Source organism: Pempheris klunzingeri, chromosome 16 (assembly GCF_042242105.1).
Source record: "Pempheris klunzingeri isolate RE-2024b chromosome 16, fPemKlu1.hap1, whole genome shotgun sequence".
NCBI lineage: Eukaryota > Metazoa > Chordata > Actinopteri > Acropomatiformes > Pempheridae > Pempheris > Pempheris klunzingeri.
Window position 1 is genome coordinate 7,993,697 of NC_092027.1, and position 22,168 is coordinate 8,015,864.

General features: G+C 42.5%; 1 protein-coding gene across 6 annotated transcripts in view; it reads right to left on the reverse strand.

The window, feature by feature from the left end:
- The window catches only part of rbms3 (RNA binding motif, single stranded interacting protein), a 265,275-nt gene that overhangs the window by 31,914 nt on the left and 211,193 nt on the right, over positions 1–22,168 (reverse strand). For all 6 annotated transcript variants that reach the window (XM_070846037.1, XM_070846036.1, XM_070846041.1 and 3 more), the window contains 2 exons: positions 10,791–10,897; positions 3,431–3,474 (listed from right to left, as the gene is read on the reverse strand). In XM_070846037.1, coding sequence (XP_070702138.1) covers positions 3,431–3,474; positions 10,791–10,897 — 151 coding nt within the window. The remainder of the gene's footprint in view (positions 1–3,430; positions 3,475–10,790; positions 10,898–22,168) is intronic.

Consider the following 22,168-nt stretch of genomic DNA (forward strand, 5'->3'; position numbering starts at 1 on the left):
TGGCTTAAGTAGCGCGCTTGTAGGCTGAGCTAGGAGAAAACTCAATGCATCTCAAGAAGCTTTGGTTTGATATGAGCTGCAGAGAAGCGAGGTGGTCGACTACGCTACTTTATCTCATTGCTGAAGGTTTACAGCAGCTGAATGTCACTGTGATCCCCTGGGAGGCTAAGTGGAATGTCCAATAGTCTCTGTCACCTGAGCTGAAGATCATACTACTGGCTGAGGATACGAGGCAAGCTAAGCTCTAGATTTCACGACTCCACATTCAAATTCATGATACAGCATCAGCTCTTCATGTTGTGTATTACTATATTTTAACCAAAACTTAGACTTTGCCTAACTTAATGAAAAATGCTTCTAAAATGATTCTGAACAGTTGATATGTTTGAGAATTACACTTCAAAAAATAGATTTACTTCTGTTTGAGGAGAGGCTGTAAAAGAGATGTAAAACATGGTTAAACAAAATAAATTTTCATTAAGCTGTGATTGGTGATCACAGTCCTTTTCATGCAGCTCTACAACTCCAAATGTATCTATTTGAATTTCCCTTATAGGAATTTTACAATAGTCTGTCCATATGAGGTCAGACAGGGAGATAGAGCTCTCTGGGGTCTAACTGGGAATTCAGATTAGTGTTTTTGGCAATGAGGTTCGTTCTTTGAGCTATTTCTTTTTGTCTGCTAAATAAACAGCAATGTTTCTCAGGAAATCAATCAACTTCTAGCACTGAAGACTATGTATAGGTGTGTAAATTAGCCCTCTCTGGGGATTAACTGATCCTAAAAAGGAGTAACGTCTCTTTGTCAGATGAAATAGCTATCTTATGACTTTTTTTGTTCATGCATGACCCATATAACATGAAATATTTCTTTAGTTAGTGTAATAACAATGCTTTATGCTCTTATGAATGAAGAAAAGAAAACATATATGTGAACAAGAGTTTGATTATGCAGTTTTCATGACATTTTTAAACAAACAACAGTGGCGTCTGTGAGGCCCCAAACAATGAGGAAGTATAACTAATGTCAACAAACGTGAAAAACAACTGTGAAATACCCTTCATGTATTACTTATGAGGCTGGAATACCTTTCAGTATTATGCCTTTTTTGGTTTCATCTTCACATGGACAAAAAAAGTATCTCAGCAGCTTTCCTATGAAAGTAGAGTAGTACATAACACTTATTGAAATATAATTGCGAACTAGAAACTGCAATAACGACACTTCCTTGATAGGGAAGGAGCCAGAGCTACTGCAGGTGGATGTGGAGCGGTACCAACTAGATATGGGATCACCATGGTGTATAACAATGGGTCTGGAACTTCACTCCTGGGAAAGAGCTGGACTAGAGCTGCCCATGGTGAGAGGCATGAGGCACCATGATACTCATGAGCCCCTGCTTGACCACCGCGGTGTTAGAGTTCTCCCCAGAGAAGGAAAGGGAACGAGTGGCTGAGAGGACGGCTCTGACTGTTTCCTGGAGAGGATTCCTCAATGCTGATGTAGGCAATGATGAAGAAACATGAGTGGGATGATTGGGAGGAGTGGCCTGCTTGATCTGAACCAGGGTGGTGAATTGTTATTGGACTTCTGTGCTGGTCATGGATTGGCCATAAACACCATTTTTAAGCATGCACTTGGTACCGGAACACCTTAGGCCGAAGATTGATGATTGACTTTGTGCTTGCATAATAACATCTGCAGCCATATGCCTTAGATTAGATTAGATAGACTTTATCGATCCCCCATAGGGAGAACAAATTAGACATTCTGGTGAAAATACGGAACAGAGCTGATGGTGGGTGGAGACTACAGGAAAGACCTAGTAAACCTGAACATGTAGTGAGGGTGAACTGCGCCTGGCTGGGGCCCCTGTCTGCAAGGTCTTTAATTCCCCCCTCTGGAAGAATTTGTCATGGTCATCTATATAGGCAGAGTTTGAAGAGCTTGGGGGGAGGCCTCACCCATATCCCTGACAGATTCAGCAAGATGCCAGGTGATTTGCCCTGAGATACAGAAGGCTCTGGACATTGTTGCGCTTTGTTGGCTGACATGCCACTTAAATGTGACTTGGAGGTCGGGGACAGTGCCTGGGGAATGGCACGAATTGCAGAAAGTGGTAGGGATTACCTGTTTTTAAAAAAGAGAATGGAATAGGAGAGAGGGGAATGGGAATATGCTCCAATCATTGGGTTAAAACTCAACTATGGTTACAAACTTAATTTACTGACCAAAAGAATGAGCTCATGGGTGGTGGGCCTGACACTTAGAGATTGGGTAAGGAATTCAGATTGGAACCCAGATGGAGCTCAGAGTAGAGGTGGTGCCCCTTCTCGTCAAAAGGAGCATTAGAGGTGCTTTGGAGATGTTCTACTGGCAGGAGACCCGGGGTAGACCACGAACATGCTGGAGAGATTATGTATCTTATCTGGCTTGGTAATGCCTTGAGATCTCCCAGGGGAAGCTGGAACATGTTGACGGGGAGAGGGATGTCTGGACTATGTTTCTTAGTCTACTGCCACTGCAACCCGACCCCGGATACGAATCAGAAAATGGACAGATAGATGGATAATGCAATTTGCACTTGATGATTTTGATTTACAGATGTGATGTGACATTTTTGTTTAATAGTTACAGTCTCAGTTAAACTGCATTTTCTACTCGGCATTAACATATTTTGGTAGCTGATTCACTATTTTTTATTTATGCATTCTATTAACACTTGAATAAAGTTGATTACTTTCAAATTCTTGGTACTTAATTCACCCTGTTTCTCTTTTTCTGGAATGATCATTAGGCTAAACCTCTGGTCAAATGTATTAAGAGTGAACCATTCCTTTTCCAGCCGGTCTGTTGCTTCACACAAATATCTATGGGATTATAATTTGGCGGATTTGCAGCGAAGCAGGCTTTTACATGGCAGGCTGTAAGTAATGAGTGATGCTTTTTATCCAGTTTTTTGGTTGAGATTGTCTCAGAGTCACTGGAGGATAAGTGGTTTAGGAGGAAGGGAATGAGCTTCCTGTGAATGACGGAGGCCAGAGGGAGATAGAGGGGAGCCTCAACACTCTCCTTCCTGCCTCAGTACCACGGGGAAAAATAAAACACGTTGCCGGGTCATTTATTTCCACAGCACCATTAAGTCATGACATAAGGACACAGAAACACAGAGGAACACACACATACATGAATACCCAAACACGCCTAAACACACACAAGCTCACTCAGCTAGACTTTGCCATTTCTCACCTGACCCAACCAATGAAAACCGATATTTGAAATCCATATAGATTTCCTTAATCAAACAGTAACAAAGTGCAGACACTACATTAATCTTTATGTATGACAGCATTATTGACTAGGGTCCTATGAGCCAAGAGGTGAGTGTATTAGCTGTTGCCAAGGATGGATTGACCGTCAGGCTCTTACCCATTCTGCATTGCAGCGGGATCGTATGTTAACGCCATGCCAGTCTGAAAGAGAAAAACCAATAAACATGCAGGATTAATCACAAATCAAGAGAGCAGGATCAGTTAGAAAATAATTAATTGAATGAAATACACTGCATCAAGGAAAAATGCGACAATCAAATAGACATTACTCATAACAAAGTTAGTTCAATTTTTTGGGTTAGATGAGAAGATTGTTGTTGAAGATGTTTTTACATTTTGGTTTTTATACAGATTTTAACAAAGACTTATAACATTAGTGAACTGTAGAGGTGCTGGTAGGCAGATTTTTTACCTTTGAACAGTGCCAAACTAGTTTTTTCCCTTGTTTCCAATCTTTATACTAAGCTAGGCTAACTGCCTGCTGGCTGTGCCTTCATATTAGGTGTGTAAACATTAGAGTTGTATCAATTCTGTCATCAAAGTCTCTGCAATAAAGCAATAAGTTTGTGTCCCAAAATGACACGTACTGTAGGACCAATAACTGAAAAGGAACTAAAGATCCTACACACAGTCTATTATTATATGTAGTCACAACATTTCAGTATGTAGACCTTCAGCAGGGAAGATTAATATCTTCTAGATGTTATTGTATTGATACATTGGACTGCATTCTGTCGCTGTGTACTGTGTGTTACTTTGTGCCGCTATGTTCTGTGTGTCTCTGGGAAATCTGTCAGTATGTTCCTGCACCAATGTCACCAAGGTAATTCGCTGTAGCTTTATTGTACTAGGGGAATAACGTAATTTATACCCTGATTCTTTTTGTTCAACATAAATTAAATCAAATCAAAATCAACTCATTTCAAATTGGAAAAACTGACAAGTGACAAGGCCAATGTGGGAGAAAACTTAGTCAATAGGACAAAGTGAATTGGTATTGAGGTGCCTCTTTTTCCATTTCAATCACGTACAATCATGTTTTTATGAATGAGAGGAAATGAAGAAATGCCCTTTGGAGAGAAAAAGAGTGAGCGGAAAACTGAGTTCTTTGTCTGCTGGTGGTGTGAATGTGTGTGTGTCTAGGTGTGTGTGAGGCCCTCTCATAGTCCAGGAGAGAAACCTGTGCGCCACAATCCGTCATCTGCATTCCTGAAGGTTCTCTCCCGGAGGAGAGCTAATCCGATTTCTTTTAACGGGAGGCTGCTGAGGACGGCAGATTTCATCAGCATACACACACACACGCACACACACACTGCCTTTTCTTGCCCTTCCTTTCTCTCACTTTGCTCTCCCGCCTTCTTCTTTCTTCCTCCATCATCTTGTGTTCTCTTCCTTTCTCTCCTTAGCGTTCTCTCTTCATCCCTCACCCCCCTCATCTCTTAATCTACCCTCCTCCCTCCTTTCTGTACCACTTTTTTGCCCTTGTCCCTCCAGAGGGTTACCTACACTGAGCTGTACTGTTAAGGGAATAGTGGCTCAGAGGCGCGGGGGGGGGATCAGTGAGCCTAGAGCAAATGAACAAGGGTGAGCATAAACACAGCATCTCCCCTGAATGAATAAGCCGTCATTGGCACTAAGGATGTGTGGAAACGTGTTAGAGTCAGGTAGATTTTTGTGTTCAATCTGTGTTAGAGTGTATTTGCAAAACAAGTTATAAAGGTAAAGGCCAATTGAAGGGCCTTCAGCCCCCCCTTATCTAAATATCTTCTGCTTTTTTGTACCACCTTCAGTGTTTATGAATGTCTCTTTCTGCGAGTCTGCACATGCAAGGGTATCTGTATGTATTTACTTTATTTACACTAAATGTGAGATAAAGAGAGTCTCATGCCTGTCTGCAAGTTTGTGTGTGCGAGTGTGTGTTCACATGCTCGCTAACAGCAGTGGCAGACATGGCCAGCTGTCTGGTGAGGCTGATAACTCCCCTAAGTGCTGCCCTTGGTTCCATGTGCCAATGAATTCCACAGCGAGACGCTCCTGACCGGGAACCCTGCATGGCCTATGACTGATTACTGATACAGCCAGCTTTTAGTTGTGCCGCAACGAGGAGACAGGAAAAGACTGAGAGAGTTGGTGAATGTTTTTATCTGAGCTTGATTGAATACTGAAAAAAAACCCCAAAAAACTCAACTATATACCGTACAGACTCTGTAAGCAAAGCTTAACTCTGACAGAGGCTGCCACAGACGCACATATCAGACTTCCTCATCTCAAGCAGTAAATATGATGATGTAACATATTATGATTTTAAAGACATTTGCATTATCATACCCAAAAAACATTTCTCACTGTAGGTATGGTAAAATGCCAATATATGGTATAATGACAGCTGGGTTCAAACTTACAAAAAAAGCAGTGGAGAATGACTCAGTTGTTACTTCTTGTAGTTGATCATTAATTGAAGTTTAGCAAGTTGTGAATAATTATCTTGCATCAATATGGTTTCATCTGTGCTCTTGTGTGAGCAAAATAAATTCTGTCAAACTTTGACAAACTATTTCCAATGTAAATTTAAATGCATTTTACCATTCCAATAGCAGCTTCAAACATGTCCATGTACATATAAGCATCCATGTGTTTAACACACAAATCCTAAAAGGGGTTGGGTGAGGACAGCCTATATTAAGCAGCTGTAAGGACACCTGTGCTGCACTGTTCTTATACTGGAAAACTGAGCCGGGCCATCGTCTCTGTGTCTTCACACACACACGCACACACACACATGTGCACGCACACACACAGTGACCCACTCCCTCGTTGTACTTTTGCCTTCCATACACAGATTCACTCGCCTTGTGGCCACACACACACACACACACACACACACACGGACATCTGTCAGGCTTTCACACAGAGTGGAAAGCCGGATGTTTTTTTCATCTACACTCATTCCCCTAGAGTAGGTGCTTGAGAAGTGTGACTTTGAAAGTTTTTGTGTGTAGGAGTGTGTGTTGGTAAAAGAGAGAGAGGAAGTGAAAAGAGAGAAAGAAAGAGAGAGGGAGAGAGACAAGAATGAGCACCCATGGCGCTTGTGTCTGTGTGTGTGTATGTGTGTGCAGCAGAAAAATTGCAGTGACTAATATGTTTGTCAGCATGAGACAGCAAGACACAGCACTTTCTAGACTCCCACTTTGGGTAGTTTACAAGAAAATCTGTCATATATTTCTCAATCCTCACCACCAGCCACCCTGCAGCACTCAACCCCTTGTACCTCCTGACTGATCATGCAATGTGTTCCCTCTCTCTTTCCCTCTCTTAGTCGCAGTGAGTCACCCACTCTCTCTCTCTCTCTCCATATGTTGCTGAGGGATCTGGGAAGCCTTCAAACACACGGAAGAAGAGACAGAGAAACAAAGTGGGAGAGAAAGAGACGGTGAGAGCGCTTAAAGTTGGAGATAAAGACTGAGAGGGAGGGGAAGAGGGTGAGAGAAAAAGATGCGAGCAGAGTGAGAAATACTGTAGAAATAGAAAGGAGAAAGAGAGAGAGTCATTGATGGTGTGGGGCTGCTGCTCTCCTTCATCTGCCTGCCACAGGAAGCGACGTGAGGAATGGCCTCAGCTCTGATAAACAGACTAACATGCGATGCCTATCTCCAATCCGCCCCTGCCCTGCCTGTACAGCTGATCAATGACCACAAGGTTGCACACACGTGTGTGGCATACTTTACCTAAAAGGGCCTCTCTATTGACCCATGTAAATGCATTAAGAATGCACTGCAATCTGACTGCTATCATTCCAGCCATATCTGGAGGTGGTCTGACTTGACTCAGCCAGATGTAAACACAAGGTGTGAGAAAAAAAATCTGTTGAAATGTCACATGACTCTGCCTGTCAGATGACCCCTTTCCTGCCAGCGTAGGATGCTTGCTCTGCCTATTGAATTTGCATCTGATCACGCTTTGGGCAGAATTTAGATAATGCTCTTCAATAACAGGTATGAATCCAAAAATCTTAAGTATGATAACATCAATAGCATGTCACGTGTGAATGAGGTCTACAGTATGCATTAGTCTTCTCACCCTTATGTTAACATTCACTGCTACATGCTGAGCATTAAATCTCACCCTAAACATATGCCTAATCTTCAGCTATTTTTTTGTCTTCAACTTGTGATCACTATTATAGATGAAATAGATGCATCTCTCTCTCATTAGCGTGATGCAATTGATTTATTTTATGTATTTCTTTTTTATATGTGAGAGAAATTTGAGATGATACGGCTCTGCAGATTTAGGTTGAGTACAAGCATATAACGATAAAGCAAAGCTTTCAGTCACTTTACATTTATCTGTACAAATCCCAGAGCTCATAATAACTTCAAACACCTGTGCTTTTTAATGCAAGTACACATGGGAGATGCAATTCACAAAAAACAAAAAAAAAAACGAACGATGATGAATCAATACAGAGAAGCAACAGAAGTGTTCAGAGAGACTTTTGTCTGTATTTGGTTTTTCAGCCTTCTTGCACCTTGGTATTGTGTCTTGAGTGTTGCAGTCTTCCTAAAATAGTCGTCTGCATACCATGTTTTATAGAAAAGAACATGCAGCAGACTTGGGAATGGGAGTAAAAGTCGTAAAAAAATTAAAAATGTTTCAAATAACAAAAAAACTAATCTTAAAGCTACGGTGAGGTCCTCAACCTGAATTGATTCTAATCATAGCTTCAAATTAGATATTTTGTAAATGCTTGTAAATTAAATATTTGTCTCTGAAGTTACAGAGCTAAAACCAGCTTAATTTGTAAAAAAACAAAAAACTCCTCAGTCTGAAGATACAAATCTCTGACGGTCTCTCTCAAGGATAGTGAAACAACAGCACATAAAAACACTCATATAAACAAATAAATGTCCACACTCTCGAACACAGTCAGTGTTCATCTACAGACTTACACGTTCACACACACTACCTTGAACAGTAAGACCTCAGCCTCTCAGTCATGCTGCCATGCCTCGCAGAGTAATGTGAAACATGGCAGGCGGGAAGGGGCCAGAGAGAGACAGAGAAAGAGATGGAGGGGAGGAGAGGGGGTGATGCAGAGGAGGGATTTCTCTCCTATTGACACACCAGGAAGAACCTGATGAACTATATTAAACTGAGCTGAAAAGACAAAGAGGCACACACAGTTTAAAGATGTGTACAGACAGAAGGCAAAGCAAATGTACGCTTATATATGTGCTATTATTTGTCCCAAAGAACCAATATACTGTACCAACTATGCAGACATTAGCCGCAGCAAGCAATGGATGCACCAACCATGTCTGACAGAGGGTTCCTGCCTGTGAGTAGTCTTTGTGTCAATTCATACCACTGTCATGGCTGATTGTGCATCTAATCAAGCATTTTTATTGACTTTGTATGCAACCGTGATGGCTCTTAAAATTCATGAGGATGAAGGGTGAAATCATAATGACAGACAGCGGGTATATGTATGTGTCTATGTCCGTGAGACCATTTATTCTAAATGATACATATCAACGTAAAGCGTAACACTTTTATATTGAAGGAGAGGACCTGCAAACTGTTGCCACAGTTAAATGTTCACTTTTAGTGCGTCCCTTCAACATCCTGGCAACTGAAGCTCAACTAATTTCCTGATTATATTTAGGCAACTCAAAGCACTTGGTTTAAGTTAGGGAGAGATTGGGATCTTTATTGAACATTAAAAAAGTCAATGATGAGTCATAGCATGAGACAGGATGCATTTACTTCTTAAAATGTCAAACTAGTACAACAACACTTTCCTAAATAAAAAAAAAAAGGCGTTAAGTCCTGTGCTTTGTATGCCAACAATCGTGACCTCCCAAATATGGCTTCGACGCAGTATATACAGTAGGTGTTGCATTCCTGGATGAAAAAAAAATATTATGTTTCCAACAGAATGCAGAGGAAACATAATTTAGAAACAGAATATTAGCAGTATATAAACATATTTGATAGGAGGAAGGATCGGTGTGACCTGTTCAGCAGCTCAGGTCAAAGGTTTAGCAGGTAAGGGATGGGGAATAAATACAGGAAAAAGGACAAAAGGAGTGTTTCCTCCATTTTGTTAGAGTTTTTCTTCATCCTTATTACCCTCTTCAAGATAAAGTACAAACACACGCACACACACACACTCATACATACACAGTCATCTCACTTTACCTCAAGCCAACTGAGCTGACCCTGTCAATGTGTGGGCCTGTGAGGGGATGTAACAATGTGATTTAGGTTAAACACGCTCGACTGGCTTATAGGTGTTAGGGCTGCTGAACATGTGATGGACAGACACACACACACACCCACACGGCTAGTGTAATACTCTGCCAACGCCTTCCCAACACACACACACACACACACACACACACACACACACACACACAGAAGCGCTACCACGCACACAGAGTGCATGTGTTTCCTGAAGGACAAACATTTCATCTCTCTCCTCTGCTCTCCTTTACATTGCCGTTTCAGCACAACTGTCAGCCTCATTGAATGTGTGCGTGTGTACTCAGTCTACTCTATATAGTCCCGTCTGAAGCCCTCCTGTCTCCTCTGTGTGTCCTTCCCAGTATAGCTGGTTGGTAGCCTATGAAAAGACCTTAACCTTGTCTCCACATGTTGCTGATGAATATGTTGCCACGGCAATGTATCCAATTTCTAGTTTCCCAGCATTCTGATGTATGGCGGGAATATGCGTGTTCAGTGAGGCATTTGGCTTGAGATGCAATGTACGTGACAGCCCCTATACATCCAGGGGTAGTTTAATCGATATCTGAGGTATATTTCTTTTCTTTTTTTTAACAGCTCCATACCTTAAACTAAATACAAATGACAGGCAGCAATGGTTTACATAAAGCCAGATGTTGTAGCCAACTTCTCAAGGGGCCTTATGAGCAGGGTGGGGCCTGCTATTAGAAATACCATTACCTCAGAGGTAAAGACCTTGTTCAGAACATCATCATGGTGGAATGGAAAGAGTTTAGCTGAGTTGACTGACATTAATTGGCCATATCTGGGTCTTGTGTTGTAAGCTCTTAAAGAATACTTGTACTCAAGGAAATTATATTAAAATGTGAATATGTATATTACACACTGCTGTTATTTACTGAAATTATAAATGTCTACAATAAGGAATGAAAAAAAAAAGTTCTATACAATAAGTGGCACCTCTGATGTGTTGGCAGCTTCATGAGCAAACTGGAAAAAGCTGCATGAAAAATGCATTTGTTGTTGAAAGCACTAAAAACTAATTTTTAAAGGCCTAGTTTGCGGTGAGTTGCACTACAACATTGATTAGTTCTGCACTCTACCAGCACCCTACGAAATATTGTTTGTCAGTTGTAGGGCAGCAAATAAACTCTTCATAGTTCTAGGACATGTTGAGGGAGAAGTGCCTCTGCATTGCTGTCACATCTTACCTCGCCTTCTCTGTGCCACGGCCTCCCGTTCTGGGGGTACTTGCTCTGGCTCTGGCGTTTCTTCTGCCCTCCGTCGGCAAATTTGCACAGCAAAGGCTCCGTGGGAGCTGCAGAGAAAGGGAGAGAGGACAAAATCACGTTATGAGGACTGTGACCCCTCGGAAGGAAGGAAGGAAGCCTTTTTGAACTGTGTTGCATTTCTCTTCCTCTACCATTGTATCTCTGTCTCTCATTCCTCCCTCCATCCTCTCTGCCCTCCTATGGAGCTCCTAGACAAATTCCCAGACCGATGATGTTGGCAGGCCCTTCCTACCCCAGCCCAGGCTGGCAGCCCATGAAAGAGCATTGCAGGGTATTGTTGAAATAATAATCACAGTAATCGCTCTTGTAAATACCTCTGAGATGGTAATGCAGGGCTGCTCTGTCAGCCAAAGCTTATTTCTAGAAGGCGTTCCTGTTCCTGATGTGTTATCCCTCCGTGTTTTACTTTAACAGCCATCTTCTCTTTTATTTGAAATTTTATGCCTTTTTCCACTCTGCAATCACCAGTGCAAGCATCTCAGTGGGCTGCTCTGTTTGAGTAGAGGCTGTCGTAGATACTAATGCTGCTGTTCTCAGGCTGAACACTGGGGGAACTCTAACCATTTCTATCATCAACCAGCAGGAAAACATGACATGAAATAGCTGTTATTAATCTTATTAAAAAAGAAAAAAGTCCTCTGTACTGCGACCTCTTCTAAGCTGTCTCTGTATCAACAGCCTTTTGTATGTATAATTGCCGATAAAAGGTTGATGAAAGTGTTGCGATGACCTACGTCGCTATAAAGATAACTTCTCAAAGGGCACTTTCTCACACTTGAGCTGCAGGTGAGCACCAAAAGAGACAAAAAAAATGGATTCAGATAGAGGACCCCTGATGAGATACTGTAGAGAGAGAGAGAGAGAGAGAGGAGAAAAAAATCTGAAGACAGGCTAAATGAAAGAAGAAAGTAAAAAGAAAAGCAGAGAAAAGAAAAAAGTTCTTAGTAAGCTTTTCTCGTGAGAAACGGGTGGCTCTCTTGGCTGGGGATCTGGGGGTCTTGACAGTGTGTGTCCACTTCTCAGTCTGCGTCAGCAAGATCGGAATCTCTTTAGAAGCAGACGGTGGAGATGAGAGAGGGGAACGGAGACAGTTGGATAAACTAAAGAAAACACGGGAGGACAGAGAGTGTGAGAGAAACAAGACACAAAAAAATGGAAGCGAGAGAAACAGATAAGAGAAACAGGTGGGTGACCGAGGGAGAAACAAGGGGGAAACAAAGGCAGACTGAGAATCGACACCAGGATCAAACACTCATTCCCTGGGAAGGTTGTACAGTTCAGCAACAGTACTCTACACACTGAGCCAGCGAGCTTGTCCAAACACTGTACCACTGCTGCCCTGCACCTGGTGGCTTAGATGGGACTTGACGGCTCTCCTGTCATCGCATTCGCATTACAGGCCTGGCAGCTCGTGACACGGCTGCTCTGTGACGACACAGGCCAATGACGGGGCTGTCTGCGGGAGGGGAGCAACGGGACCTTTCATCACGCCGTGCCAGAGATGACACCCACTGAGAGAATTGTTGATGCTTTAATCTCCGCTCCCAGATGTTAGAGGTGCTTGGGCCTTGATAATAATGCAGCATCAACAGACAGGAGAGAAATAAATCCTGTCAGGATTGACGAGACAGTGACAGCAATAAAACAACGTGAAGAGAAGTAAACTTGACAAGGGAGTTTTCCAGGTGAATGAAGTTATCTGGCGTTAATGAGATAACATGATGATTTGTCTATTCATTTCCATTTTTTGACATGTTGCTATTGTAGCTGCTGCCACATTTTAAAAGAATTATTTTGTAGTTGCAGTAGGTGTCTGAGATGTAAATGAGAAGAGGGCTGTGGCACTAACTAAATTGTGTTTGTGAGTTTATACCGCTAAAGGGCTACCATAGGGCCAAACACATGCAAACAAACTTCTCTAGAAAAAAAAAAAGTGTGTTTAGGTGCCTGTTGGGTCTACTATGGGAGCAAACTTTTCAGAGTCAGCCCAGGAGAATGTTGCCAGGAGAGTGAGAGCGACGCTGCAGAAGAAAAACAACAAAAGCTCTTCCAAACCTCTCCTCTGGCACTCTGGGAGATAATTAGCTATCGGAGAGATTTGGAGAATCTGACACAGAGCACGCTGACGTTACCCCCGTGACTACATCCCCAGTTCCCACAGCGAACTAGCCAATTTGTTTAAGACTCCAGCCCAAGATCAACAGCCTCACACCACCCCACCCACCCTGTGATCACACTCTTCCCTCTGTAGCCCCGACACACACACACACACACCCTCCTTCTGCTCCCAAAGTCTTTCTGCCATAACCCTCGAAAACACACAAAAATACCCACATACACACAATACAATCTGCTGCCAGCCTAAAAACCTTAGACCTCTCACCACACACCGTCATCACTGGCAGAGCCCAGAATAAACTAGACCACTGGCTGGACATACTAACTTGCTGATGCTCCGTCTTTAGGTCACAAACTCCAAGTACAACACATTTCACACTGGCTGTAGTCAAAGTATGCGTTGTAGGGGGCCGCTTGAAAAAAAAAAAAAAAGAGAGTTAGGTTATGAACCAATTTGCAGCCCTTTAATGATCCTAAATCGTGGGAAAAAGACATAAAGTGCTTTTGGTCAGAGGTCAACAACTGCTGCTAACAAGGTGCTCCATGGGAACTCCTAATTGTTTTTTATGTGGGTTGCCGTAGGAACTGGTAAACACGTTAACAAGGGGTAACCGCAGACGTACGCACATGCGTGTGCATCTTGGAGTGCACACCAAGACCAACCACACTTACACACGAATACACAAAAGCGAGAGGAGCAGTGCTAGACAGTTTAGTGGGAGTAAGATGTCTGGGCTGCTGGGCTCATTTGATCACAGCCTTGGCTCAATCATACTCCAGACTGTGAATTTGGCTCTGAAGAGATAGTCATGGCTTTCTGCTCATCAATAGACACATTACTACCCAGTAAAATGAACCAATAAGTGCATGCAGATGTACTTCTGTACAAGACAGTGCAATTACAATAGCCATTTAAATTGAAGCTTGTTGCAAGTTTCACTTATTAGTGCCGCGTACAAAAGTAATTATTGCTGTTACTGATGTTTCCTATGGGCCAGCATCTGGGGGATATCAGCCTTTTGTCTGCAAAATAACGGTAAGCGCAGCCAGAACACCAGATTTCACCATTTTTCTTTTCTTTCTGGTATCTGTCGACAGAGAGGGCTTGCGTGCTCCAGATGGTCTCACATGGCCAGCTGAATAACATCTTGATCCATGAATGAAAATCAGCACAAGCATTATGATACATCAATGTCAGCACGTCATACATCCATTTGCTGCTAAGAATTGAACTGTACATCTGTTTGGCCCAAATGGTGAAATCAATGCAGGAATGCCTCTGAGTTGCAGGAGGAAGCTGGGTAAAAGATTATGTGAAAGTGAAACAGCCAGCTTTTCGCCATCAAGATAGTTACAAAAGAGGCTTGTCACAAGGGCTTGGAGTCAAACTAGGCTGGCCTTGCTTTGCACTCGGTGTGTGCAAAGCCGAACAGAGGGAACTGTTCAGCCACTTGAACCAAAATATATCATTCTGAAAAGTTTCATTGAAAGGAAGCTTCCCACTTCTCAATTGGTTAAAGGGCCATACAGGTTTTTGGCTTGACGCTCAATGAGCTAAGCATCTCTGAAAAGTCATTTGGATGGCTCACTGTGTTTTAAGGCAGGGGCTTGTTTGGAGCGAATAGGGAAAAAGAAGAAAGGGGACAGTATTCTGTTGGAATTCTGCTGTACTCTGACACTGCTTGAGGGGATCTCTAATTGGATCAACAACTGTCTGATTCCCATCAGCTAACTTGACCTGTCTGCCCAGACTGAGGAGGCTGTGTCTTATGGGAAAGAGAAAAAAAAAAAGAGTGGGAGGGAGAGAGTAAGAGACATGGAAAGACACAAGCAGTTACACAAAGAGAAATAGAGTGCAAAGGACAGTGTTCTAGAGACAGATAAAGATGAAGACAAACAGGGCATAGTTATGATAGAAAGATATATGGCAGGTGGATGGGGCAAACGGAAAAGGGCTAAAACTACAGTGGAGTAGCTTATATGTCGCCATTTTCAGAGTAAAATGGACAAGCTCAGAATGGCCGCCGACCAGGAAGGCAGGCGGCAGCAGCAGCTTCCCTACAGGGAGGGCTTTGACGGATCCCAGTCGATAACTCTCACAACTGCCATGCTGGCCTCGCATCCTTCAACGTGGAAATGAAGACAGTCTGCCAGCCGTTTTGCTGACAGGGACGGCACACATGGCTCAATGACACGGCCTGATAAATGGAGCGGGTGCTGAGAGGAGAGCACGGCAGAGAGCGAGACAAAGAGGGAAGGGAGAGGGAGATAGATGGAAAGACAGATACAGTGTCATAGAGAGACAAAAAGACATGTGGAGACGGTGACAGAAAGAGACAGAGGAGCGAGAGATTCAGTGATGGTCAAAGTGACAGGCACCGTTCAGTTTCCCCCCTTCTGATCCATACTATATAGATGAGTGAGTGAGATTAGTATAGGGAGAATGATGTCAACAGCGCCTTGCTTCTCACCCTGCATCCGCTACCGTGCTCTATGGGTATTGATCAGCCCTTGCTCAGACTTTCCCATAGAGGGCTCCTGCAGCATGCCAGCCAGTACAGGCCTAAGGTGATATTATGGATTACGGGAAGGGAAGTGGAGGGAAGAGCCCTGGATGCGGGCGGTAGAAGCCTGATCGATGAGCTATTGCACACTTAACAAGAGTAATGTTATGTAGGGAGCCTCTGACATGCTAATCCATCTCTCACTCTCTCTGTTCGTCTCCCTCGATCGCATCTTTCTTTGTCGTGGTTATCTCCTGTCTATCTGTCTCCCCATTTCTTCCCTGCTTGTTCTATCTATCTATCTATCTATCTATCTATCTATCTATCTATCTATCTATCTATCTATCTATCTATCTATCTATCTATCTATCTATCTATCTATCTATCTATCTATCTCTTCATGCACCACTGAGCAGCAGACCAGGTCCAGACAAATAAAGCTGATGGATGATATGGGCTCCATGTGGCACACAGTCGGTCTAGAATGCAGCAGACAATTACCATTGACTGAGACCATCTTATGGGAATGACGATACTTAGTAAAGCAATGTGTGCATTTTTTTGTGTCAGGGTATGTGCAAACATCAATGTGAAACAATCTCACAGAAAAGGTGAAAAAGATTCTGCATAAATACACCGCCCTAATTATTTTAGCAGACAGAAATATGGGTGAATATGTTTGCGCCTTTGAGTACTGACACTGAATTAATCTGCTCTTACAGTAAATGTGAGAGCAGCAAGTGAAGCGCCAAACAGGCAGTGGGGTTTCCAGCTGCTAGCCAACTCCTGTGAGACAAGCTCTGAGGTACCAGTTAAATGAGAACTTCAATTTTAGCTTAATCAGCTAATTCCACTTGCCATTCCCGACGCTGGGGTTGCTATGGTGAGTAAACAAATAACTAAAAACACCAGTAGACAGAGGTGTGTGAGTGAGCGAGTAGAAGTTAGTGTATGTGTGTTTGCCAGCTCTAATGAACGACTCACAATTCTCCATCCGTATATTAAAATAACATTTATACGAGCAGACAGTCCTCACCGCATTCATTCCAAATGGCATAGTTGAGTGTCGCTGGTTCCTTTAGTCAGCTGCAATTTTAAAGTGGCAGTGGCAGATGTTTCTAATGCTAAACCCACACATGCTGCTCCACACTGCCAACATCTTTTTTGCAGCAGTAGGTCTCAGTATCAGTGGCAACTTTACACAGCTGGCCAGGGTGGCAATTACAAGCGGCCACATTGTGGTTGTTTCAAAATTGTAAGAGTGTTGTATAAGATTGAAAACGCTGTTTGTAGAGTGGATTCAAAATGCGATTCCAGCTAAGAAAACACTATAATGTGCAACAGGCGATGTGAGTCAATACGTCACAGACAAATCTACTGTGTAAGTGGTGAGCAAAGTTGACTTGCTGTTTAGTTTGGACGCTCACCCTAAGGTCTTCATTTACTATACATGACACACATAAGCATAAACACATGTTTGAAGAGCAGCTGGTAATGTAGACAAATGTAAGACTATTTTGCTTTATTGTTGAATTGTCTTCTATTCGTGCTTCATAGGTTGTGAAAGGAATCAAATAAAATGTAGCTGCTGAACTGATTCTTTTTTATGATGAACTCAGCCAAAATCACTTGATAAGACATCATGGATTACAGTATAAAAGTTTTTAATCCAAATTCACACTGGTGAAATTGTGTCGTGCAAAATTGGACAGCCAGCAGATAAGTTTAAGCATGAACAAATATGTTTCTTTATGCTGCCATTTCATTATTAAAAGTAGTAGTAGTAGTAGTAGTAGTATAAAAAGTATTAAAAAATTTGCATAGCATTGCAGCGCATTTGCAATGGAGTAATGAATGTTGATAGTAACAATGAATGTTTTCATGGAGTTAATAATTACAAATAAGCATTCAGTGATTTCTCTAAGCCGGTCCTGGCCTGTGGAGCTCTCTCTTAATGGCAAACAGTTTTGGCTGTGGTAGACGGACTTAAAGAGCAGCTGTTGCTGCACTTTACCTGTGGGGGTTGACCTCTGCTGCCGCTGTCTGTGTCACTGCCTGTGTGGGCAGACAGTGAAGCTAGCTCTGTCCCTGTTAGCAGAGTATCATAACACTGCCAACGCCTCCAGTGACCTGTGAAACCTCCCATCTATAGAGATGAATCATACAGATGGGTGCTTTGTAATTCAACAGACTTGCCCACCCATAAGTCCTACAGCAAATGTTTCTAAGTATATAGTAGAATTAATCTGTTTTGAGCTCTGTACACCTTAAAGGATGCAATATATTCTATATGCTTGGTTTTAGTATATTATGGAGGCTTCATAATGTTTATCAAGCATTCGGACTTGAATACACATTTTAGCCACTTACTCAGCTTTATACAGCTTCCACGTAATGTTAAGGCAAAATCATTTAGTTTCATTTATCAAGGGGAGATTTTGCTGAGCATGCATGGTGTTTTTCAGCACCGCGCTGCTTGACATTCATAGAGTTACACAAATTCACTCTCAGAGTGCATTACAAACAGTCTGCTATTGTTGGCCAGCATGAAACTCAAAAGGAAAATTGGATGTTAGGTGTCTTGCTAAATGGTACCTTGCCTTTCGTTGAATTTCCCAGAATGTCCAGGAATTCAAACATATGATTTTCTTGTTATAAGAAGGGTTATCTAACCTTTATGCTACCACTGACTGCAAATTGATGATGACATTTTAACAGAGGCGGAAAATATGCTTCAAGCTGCAAATACACAAAAGCCATATCAGTTGGAGTAGCATGGTGAAGCATATAAAAGGCTGTGTGTTTGTTAACTAGGTTTCCACCGTAGGGGCTTCCAGTAACAACGGTATGGACAGGAAAGAAAATGAAATTACAGCACAATAAATGAATTATCAATAAAGAGCCCTCAATACTGTATCTGAGGGGGATCGATACGCCATAGCCGGGCTGCAATGTGGGCTGAGGGCAGGCCTATAACTGAGGGACCAGCCAGATCAATAATGTCACTGGGGGTGATTGACGATCAATGCTGCCAGTGACGTTGATTTATGATCAATGGAAGCAGGGCACCTGACTAATAAGGGGAGAAGGGGTGGCGGGGGTTTGCAAGGAGGGTTCCATAGCGTCCCCTTTACTGTAACTGATTGGGGATCGATGAAGAGTGGCACTGTGCTTGATTAGGGATCAGGCGACTCTTTGGCAGAAGAAGGCAGCTATGTGTGAGAGGATTTGGTTGGCTGCGTGGAGACCAGCCTGTCTGAGCCAAGCAGAGCTGCAGACACTGTAATTAAAGCTGTGCTGAAAGGAGCTTTCCACTGGTTGATAGAAGCTGCAGGTGCAGCTCTCTTTGCTCTTTCACTTTCAAAAGAGCAGCCATGCACCTACACACACACACACACACACACACATTCGCACAACCAAAGACAGCGCAGGAAGATCTGTACCATTTTTCTACCATTCTCCCTCATAAAAATTGGATTTGTTACTCTTATTACTCCTATTGACATCCTCTTTTACCTTATCTTTTGCTATTTTAAGATGTTATTGTGGCTTTTTGGTTTCTTACCATTGTCATTGTTGGACACAATATATGAAAAATATTGCTGTCAACAGATGACCTAATCTTCTGTAATTTCAGTAATCTCATTACTGTTACTGAACAAACAGTTAAATTTACTGTTTTAATCTCTTGTCTTTACTGCCTTTAAATTCAATAGGAAAAAGGCATAGACCAGTTCCTGAAATATTTCGTGCTACTTGTTCTTGCTCAATTGAAAATGAATTCCACACCTGTATAAGACAAACAGCTGTAAACTCCTGCACAGTTTCAACACAAGACAGTAGCCTCCGTCTATTTAGACCTAGACAAGACGACCTTCATTAGACATCTTTTGTGGCATATGAACAAAATGTCAGACAACCTTCTCTCCTTTCATATTCTGTACAATGTTGTACTCAGTCTCTATAGTACTGTCTCTCTGACAACATATGTAGACGCAGACATAGTTATTAGCTGGCTGGTTTTGATTAATTCAAGTTTAATCAAGATTAGTTGTGTATCCAGCTTCATAAGACTAAAAGTTAGGTCCAAAGTTAGACAGCTGACCCAATCATCTGCGCTATGTCTGACAGACCCCTGTTCTTCTGAACTTCAAACAGTGCATTAGACATTCCCAAGGCTCATAATTCATTCATTTCTTAGGTATTCTCTTTGTTCTTGAGCAGCGTTGACACTAATTTCCCTCTGTCTTTCCAAAAAAAGTTGCTGACAACAAAGTGCCATCTTTTTTGTGCACACTGAATATATCAACCATTTTCCAAGGAAATTGCAATATTTTCTGTTGTGTATACATTGCTTCACGTTTTAAAGCTCGGGTCAGTGAAATAAAGTGAATAAAAAACAAACAAACCAGGCAATCTTTTGCAGTCACACTGCGTATTTGCTACCTATATGTCTGCTGCTTCTGGCACGCATCATCAGTGTTAAAGAGTTTACTCTGACTCCTCCTGGAGGTCAATAAGGTGTAAATTGTTGAGGTAGAAATAGCCCAAAATAATCATTTGAAAGATAATTAAAGGTTCAAATCCTTGAAACAAAACAATCTATCACCAAAATCTGATCCCACTTCCTTCCTGTGTCAGCACTGCCTTCCTCTCAGTCTTCCTGCTGTTTCAAAGAAAAAAAGAAAAACTAAACAAAGTATGATGGCAGTTTGATAGCACATTCCTCTCTTGAGAAAAAAAAACAACACACACTTAGCAAACTCTCCAGCATTATTTACACTAGCTTCAGTTGCTATGCCCCTTCATCCCCTTGAGTGAGCGATATCAGAGCGATAACCAGGGTGAATGGCTGACCTGTAGAGAACAACTTTGAGTAAGTCCTTGCCTAAACATCTCAGAAGTGATGAAAAGGCTTTGTTTTTCTCAGTCTGCCTTAATGGGCTCCAATCGATTTGGGAGAGCAGTGTTTTTTTTTCTCTACATGTCCTGACCCTTGGGGAAACACAGGGAGTTAAATGTGGGAGGGTAGAGATATTGACACACAACATCGATATCACCAGGGTTCACATGCACCAGCGCAGTAAAGGTACCTCCTTTTTACGTGAAGTTGAGGCTGGTTATTAGGGACTCCTCAATGCAGCATCAAGGACAGAGGAAGTACAGCGTAAGTGGGCCTTTGTGTCAGTTTGGACTGTAAATTAGTAGATAGATTCAAAAACAAACCCTGTTGTTACACTGATGATATTCATCAGTGCTTATGATTGTCCTCGAAAATAACCCACCTGTCCCTGACACACACACACACACACACACACCACAATGCTCTCATGTAAAGAATGTCGGGAATGTGAGGCAGCACAGCACTGCTGCAGAGGCGAGCATATCGCCACGCCGGCTCTCATCTGTCACCAACGGCAACCAGCCCGCCAGTCGCCATGATGTGCAGCTTAATTGGGGGAGCTGATGAGGTCTGATGAGGCCGGTACTTATTGAATTCCCCGGCCTGTTATTTAGATAATGCTGGAGAGGAGCAGCCTCCGTCATCATTCCCATTCTCATCCATTCACTGTCCCAGCAGGGGGCTACTGGCTAATCCACTCTTGTTTGTAATGGCTGTGCGAACTGAGGGGATTTGGACATGCTCTCCCCTCACTAGCACACATCTAACTCTCCCCACTGTTGATTTTACCTCATAATGGGCCTGTTTGACAAGTTAACCATATCCCAACACCCATCTCAACCCCTTTTGCCTGTCTCTCTCTTCTTTTGGGGGGGGATTGATGAGTAATTAGACACTGAGGCAATGTCCTTCTCCTTTTCTCAGCTTTTCCAAAAGCAATTTGCAAGCTTCAAATATATGGCTGCACAGTGTTCACTGGTTTACAATGTGTGTGTTTATGCAAGAGAAAGGATGTGAAAAAAACACTGGAGAGAAGAGGAAGTTGCACAACTGATGGCAAAATGGCAGGACAATAAACTTTTAATTCTGTGCGTCAGACTTGCAGAGGAGATGGAGAGCGTGAAGTCACAGAGGGGTGCCAAGAGTGCTGCTCAGTATGGGACAGCACATCAAAACACATTAGAACTGATGAAAACTCTTGTGATTAATGCCTCTGCTGCACAGAGCTAGAAAGAATCTGAATTTCAAACGTTAAGTTTCTATAAAAGAATTCAGCATCTGGGTGGTCAGACAATCAACAGTATCAGCTGTAGTGTTAAGGGAAGCTAACTCCAGTATTTCAACACATCAAATAGCATCAGCTACAACCCTGAAACTAAAAATCGTGTTCTGAACATAATAAACCCTCAACACTTTCAACTGAATTCCTGGTCCATGGGCTATCCACTGACATGTAGAAAAACAAAGGGCCATATTTATAAGGGTCAGTTTTTGTGGCCTTATAGATCAAGGGCGATACTGACGAGCGGGGCCATTAAGGCAGCAACATTTAAGAGCTTACATGGAGAAGGTACAACTTGGAGTTCACCAGGGGCACAGCGAATCAATATCAGCTCGACTTAGAAATCTGCTGTATAATCCTTGATCTCCAAGGCCATTTGCTTTGCAGACTGAAATTGGATACACCCTGACTGCATCCCCCTCACACACTCACCCCCGCTGCGGCGAGCCCGCTGCTCACTCCACAAATAAGACATCCTGAAAAATTGATC